The 6,664-nt window shown below is 44.6% G+C and overlaps 1 protein-coding gene across 2 annotated transcripts in view; it reads left to right on the top strand.

The window, feature by feature from the left end:
* The window catches only part of radx (RPA1 related single stranded DNA binding protein), a 6,865-nt gene extending 5,839 nt beyond the window's left edge, over positions 1–1,026 (top strand). For both annotated transcript variants that reach the window (XM_035526742.2, XM_081718791.1), the window contains exons 12-14: positions 1–63; positions 480–629; positions 775–1,026. The exon at positions 1–63 is cut by the window's left edge and continues 216 nt beyond it. In XM_035526742.2, the coding sequence (XP_035382635.1) occupies positions 1–63; positions 480–629; positions 775–923 (362 nt within the window). In that variant the 3' untranslated portion in view covers positions 924–1,026. The remainder of the gene's footprint in view (positions 64–479; positions 630–774) is intronic.
* The last annotated feature ends 5,638 nt before the right edge of the window (positions 1,027–6,664 follow it).

The raw sequence follows: 6,664 nt of genomic DNA, 5'->3' as shown, positions 1-6,664 counted from the left end.
ACACGATCTTGGACACACACACACCGGTGGACGCATCAGGATACTTCACACTCACAATCCTGGGTAAGAGGCCAGGGGTGGGGTCAGAACAGGGCGTGGTCTGACATGGCCGGGGTCACTCCGTGCTGGTCCTTAATCCCTCTTCCCATGTCTTTGTTCAGATTTTTGCGATTTTCTTGTCTTAAACGTGGTTGGACTCCTCAGGTAAATCAGCGCTTCTCCCACGTTCTACTATTTGAGAAACTGGTTGTTGTATTTTGTTTGAATGTTAGAGCTGATCGCAGGTAGTAGGTTTGTTTCCTCTTCACTCCTGACAGATTCTGTTTGTCAGTTGTTTTGCTGGTAATACAGTGACTTAATTAGGTCACGTTTTCCCCTACACCAGGTATAGAAGGATACAAACATTCTGTCATTTACCCTCCCTCTCTCTCCCTCTCCCTCTCTCCCTCCCTCTTTCTCTCTCTCTCTCTCTCTCTCAGGTCTGAATCAGCAGGCTGCAGTAAATGCTGTTTTTGTCCCTGTTTTTTCCTCTGATGATCCCCGAGCCGTCGGAATGCCAGCGCCTGGTCTCCATGACAACACACTGATGGCATTCCTTTCATTGGGTGGCATTTGTGCTCAGACCACTGGTAGGTACTTCTCCGTGTGTGTGTGTGTGTGTGTGTGTATGGCTTTTTTTGTTTATCTGTATGGCTATAGTCTGTATAAACATTTTTCACTATATTTCTTGCACTCACTCTCTCTCTCTCTCTCTCTCTCTCTCTCTCTCTCTAGAGACATTATTAAGCTCCGCCCCAGCGTTGGAAGGGGTGAAGGTAGTGTGTGTGTTGGACGTGTGTCTGCTGGGTCCAGAGAGGGTCGAAATCATCTGCTCTAAAATCTACCAGACGGCCCACATCTCAGCCGATGTCTCTCCCGTGTGAATCTTCTCTGGTCCCTTAAAAAGCATTTTTTCTTCCAGAGTTTACTAACCTTGTGTGTTCTTTTGGCAATTCTGGAGAAATAAACATTTATTTTACTACTTTGCTTTTCTGTGTAAAGGGTAGTTATTTAATAAATATATAATATAAAAATAAGTTCGGGGTTTCAGACTTTCAAATGAATTATTCGGTTTTAGAACTGTTGGGAAATACATCTGTTATTTTATTGGAACAGTTGTCAACACCCACCTGGATGAGGTCATACAGTTGTAAGGGGCTGCCTGCTATGCACACCTCTGGCCACCAGGGGGATTCTGTTTCTGTCATGGTGCACTCTGGTGCCGACTCCTCCCCATGATTCATCTGAGCAGGCAACCTTCGTATGCGTGTGTGCGTGCATGTCCAGTGATGGGTGGTGGTTTGAAGTTTCAAGTTTGGTTTATTTGTCACATACACAGTATAACTCGCGGTGAAATGGTTGAGAGTGCTCTGTCCAAACTCAGGAAAAGAAAACGGGTGCATAGAGAAAGATATGTTCTATATATGTAGAAAAATATATTAATAATATGTACAGTGTATATATATATTATGTTTATATACACAATGTATATGGTTATTTATATATGTATGTACACAATGTACAGAATGTACAGTTCCATCTTGTAGATGACATATTTACAGTTTTTATGTTGCATGGTGGTAATAGAATATCTATATATATACAGTTATGCTACATGGTGGTGGTGGTCCCCACAGTTTATCAGTTTCCCTGATTCAGGGCCTGAATGGCCTGTGGGAAGAAGCTCCTCTTCAGTCTCTCTGTCTTGGTCTTCAGGGAGCGAAAGCGCTTCCCTGACCTCAACAGAGAGAAGAGCCTATTGTTGGGATGGGTGGGGTCCTTCACAATCCTCCTGGCCTTGGTCTGGCACCGCTTGTAGTAGATGGTCTTCAGGTCAGGAAGTTCCGTGTGAGTCATACGCTCTGCTGAACGCACTACCCTTTAGAGTGCTTGTCTGTCCTGCATGGTGCTATTCCCAAACCAGACTGTGATGTTCTCCGTGAGGATGCTCTCAATAGTGCAGGTTTAGAAGTTCCGCAGTACCTTGGAGGGCAGTCTGAAGTCTCTTAGGCGTCTGAGGTGGTAAAGATGCTGACGAGCCTTCTTTGCCAGGGAGTTAGTATGGCAGGACCAGGACAGGTCCTGTGAGATGTGAACACCAAGGAACCTGAAACTATCTACTCTCTCCACCGTGGTTCCACTGATCCTCACAGGTTGGTAGTGCCGCTCCTGCTTCTTGCTGCAATCCACGATCAGCTCCTTTGTCTTACTGACGTTTAGGATGAGATTATTTTCCTGGCACCAGTTTTCCAGGTGTTTAATCTCCTCCAGGTAGGCCCTCTCGTCGTTGTCCGAGATCAGGCCCATGATGACGGTATCTTCAGCAAACATGACAATGATGGTGGAGCTGGAAGTGGCTGTGCAGTCGTAGGTGTGCAGTGAGTAGAGCAGGGGGCTTAGGACACAACCCTGAGGAGCTCCAGTGCTGAGGGTGAGGGTAGATGAGGCGCAGTTGCCCACCCGTACTGATTGTGGTCTGTCTGTTAGGAAGTTGGAGATCCAGTCGCACAGGGATGTATGCAGTCCTAGATCCTCCAACTTAGTAGTGAGTAGGGAGGGGATGATGGTGTTAAATGCTGAACTGTAGTCGACAAACAGCATTTTAACATAATTTCCCCTCCCTTTGTCCAGGTGGGTCATTGTGGTAACACCACAGTGGTGTTCTCACTGGTGTGTATCGTTTGTAAAGTTGTTTTATAAGTGTAACTAACAACAATAATAATAATCAGACCAGGCAAGCCTTCGTTACCTGTATACATCAGTGAGCCTTGTTGTCTGTGACTTTGTGACTGGTTGTCCTTACTTGGACCACTTTTGGTAGGTACTAACCACCACACACCAGTAACACCCCACCGGTTGTTGTGGAGAAGCTTTGACTCAGTCGCCAGCCATCACAGTTCGGTCCTTGTTTAGGTCGCTCGGATCCTCTCACATATCACACCTGGACACGTGTCACTGTAATGAGACCCACTGTTGGAGTGGGAGGGGTCTCAGATCATCTCTTAAGAGCCTTGTGACTTGCTGACTGACCCACTGTTGGAGTGGGAGGGGTCTCAGATCATCACTGAAGAAACATCAGCTAAATCCTGTAAATGTACATTTGTGTACGAGCAATAGAATTCCAGTTCATTTGTGTGTGGGAATGTCAACCATTGCTTACATGGGAAAGGGGAAGAAGCAACTGAGTGTTGTGACTGGTTGCTTTTTCATAGAGATTTTGTTAATCGAATATCAACCTGATCTCCAACCTGCACTGTAATGCCACCTGATTTATATTTCGTATAGCCGTTATAGTCCTAGTTGTTTAGGAAGAGAAGCCTCTCTGTTTTCTTGAACAGATATAAATTGGGAAAATGCCCCTTTTCTGCCGAACAGGAAGTGAACCTGAAATAGTAGAGTCCTCTGACTGGAGCCATAAAGACTCCTGAAATAAGAGACACAAATCTGTTATTTTTGACAGTGAATTAATCACAGAACATGAGCTACATGACAGTGAAAATGTATGCAGGCACCCAGTTTAACCATAATCACCAACCAGAAAACATGAACTAATATTCTGAACTTCAGTGTGCAGTTGATAATTCTCCCTTCACAGAACAAAAATACTACTAGTAGTAATAGCAGTAATTCACTATTAGTCAGTCTGTCCTTCAAAGCTGTTAATGACAAGTGCATGTTTATTTACCCAGGTGTGCACAGTGTCATGTTTTAATTCACTTCATTATCGCTGTACAGTAGTCAGTGTCACATTTTACCTCACTGCCTTACCACCATACAGTAGTCGGTGTCACATTTTACCTCACTGCCTGACCACCATACAGTAGTCGGTGTCACATTTTACCTCACTGCCTTACCACCATACAGTAGTCGGTGTCACATTTTACCTCACTGCCTGACCACCATACAGTAGTCGGTGTCACATTTTACCTCACTGCCTGACCACCATACAGTAGTCGGTGTCACATTTTACCTCACTGCCTTACCACCATACAGTAGTCGGTGTCACATTTTACCTCACTGCCTTACCACCATACAGTAGTCGGTGTCACATTTTACCTCACTGCCTGACCACCATACAGTAGTCGGTGTCACATTTTACCTCACTGCCTTACCACCATACAGTAGTCGGTGTCACATTTTACCTCACTGCCTGACCACCATACAGTAGTCGGTGTCACATTTTACCTCACTGCCTGACCACCATACAGTAGTCGGTGTCACATTTTACCTCACTGCCTTACCACCATACAGTAGTCGGTGTCACATTTTACCTCACTGCCTTACCACCATACAGTAGTCGGTGTCACATTTTACCTCACTGCCTTACCACCATACAGTAGTCGGTGTCACATTTTACCTCACTGCCTGACCACCATACAGTAGTCGGTGTCACATTTTACCTCACTGCCTGACCACCATACAGTAGTCGGTGTCACATTTTACCTCACTGCCTTACCACCATACAGTAGTCGGTGTCACATTTTACCTCACTGCCTGACCACCATACAGTAGTCGGTGTCACATTTTACCTCACTGCCTTACCACCATACAGTAGTCGGTGTCACATTTTACCTCACTGCCTGACCACCATACAGTAGTCGGTGTCACATTTTACCTCACTGCCTTACCACCATACAGTAGTCGGTGTCACATTTTACCTCACTGCCTTACCACCATACAGTAGTCGGTGTCACATTTTACCTCACTGCCTTACCACCATACAGTAGTCGGTGTCACATTTTACCTCACTGCCTTACCACCATACAGTAGTCGGTGTCACATTTTACCTCACTGCCTTACCACCATACAGTAGTCGGTGTCACATTTTACCTCACTGCCTTACCACCATACAGTAGTCGGTGTCACATTTTACCTCACTGCCTGACCACCATACAGTAGTCGGTGTCACATTTTACCTCACTGCCTGACCACCATACAGTAGTCGGTGTCACATTTTACCTCACTGCCTTACCACCATACAGTAGTCGGTGTCACATTTTACCTCACTGCCTTACCACCATACAGTAGTCGGTGTCACATTTTACCTCACTGCCTTACCACCATACAGTAGTCGGTGTCACATTTTACCTCACTGCCTGACCACCATACAGTAGTCGGTGTCACATTTTACCTCACTGCCTTACCACCATACAGTAGTCGGTGTCACATTTTACCTCACTGCCTTACCACCATACAGTAGTCGGTGTCACATTTTACCTCACTGCCTGACCACCATACAGTAGTCGGTGTCACATTTTACCTCACTGCCTTACCACCATACAGTAGTCGGTGTCACATTTTACCTCACTGCCTTACCACCATACAGTAGTCGGTGTCACATTTTACCTCACTGCCTTACCACCATACAGTAGTCGGTGTCACATTTTACCTCACTGCCTTACCACCATACAGTAGTCGGTGTCACATTTTACCTCACTGCCTTACCACCATACAGTAGTCAGCATCAAGTACTAATTCACTGCATTATGACTGTACAGTAGTGTCACATTTGACCTCACAGCTTTACTACAGTTCAGTAGTCAGTGTTGTTTTAATTCACTGCATTATCACTGTACAGTAGTGTCATGTTTTAATGTGTGTGTGTGTTCATTTAGAGCCCATCTGCCCATTCCTGATCTACTCTGTGCGCCATTGACCATTTGGAACCTTCAAACACCTGTAACCCTAGACCCAACAACCCCTGACGTCCCAGACCCGGCTTGCCCCGACACCACAGCCTGTAGTTGTAGAATTGGATGTCACTGACTGAGGGGGCAGAAAACAATTCATCATTCTGCTTTTGCAAGACGTCTTGTATGTTTTAGCCTGACTTTTAGCAACAATGTCCCAGCTGACTGTCCCACACACCAACTACCACCTTTACTGTCACTTAGAAGCCTGCAGGTTGGCAGATGGGCTTTGGCTTTACTTCTGAACAAGAACATAAAGAAACAACCTCAAACTCATGTCAGATCAGAAAAGACCATCCAGTGGATAAAGCACGTGTTTTTTGATGGGTGTGGAAGTTCATTTATTTAAATACTTGTTTAATATTTACAACATATCATATTTAATATTTCATTTTTGACTCAGGCTTTATTTTACTGCACTTTTCACATTTATTTACCTTTACATCCTGGAAGAACTTGGAACGCAACCTCTGCACGCTTATGTAATAGCATATAATGGCAACATAACAGCATATGATAGTGTATAACAGAGTATAGTAGTATAAATTGATGTTGTGTACAGAAGATTACATTTTCAAGCTACAGTGAGAACCTTCAGTATAGTGTATCTATCTTTTGTTGCACTTGGCTATAATGTATCTTGTATTGTAGTATTTGGGTACAATATATCTAATGTTATATTACCTGGGTATAGTGGATCATGTGTTGTAGTACTTGGGTATAGTGGCTCATGGGTTGTAGTACTTGGGCAAAGTAGATCATGGGTTGTAGTACTTGGGTATAGTGGATCATGGGTTGTAGTACTTGTGGTCTCAGGCTTGTCTTAGTCTCAGCATCATTCAGGATTGGTCCTGTCTCAGTTTTGGGGTCAGACAAGTAAGACAGTTCACAAGACCAACCGAGTGCATTAGCACAGCTTAAAGGTTCTTGTTTAT

Source organism: Electrophorus electricus, chromosome 8 (assembly GCF_041902795.1).
Source record: "Electrophorus electricus isolate QZ-2024a chromosome 8, ASM4190279v1, whole genome shotgun sequence".
NCBI classification, from domain to species: domain Eukaryota; kingdom Metazoa; phylum Chordata; class Actinopteri; order Gymnotiformes; family Gymnotidae; genus Electrophorus; species Electrophorus electricus.
This window is presented reverse-complemented; position numbering and strand designations above follow the sequence as displayed.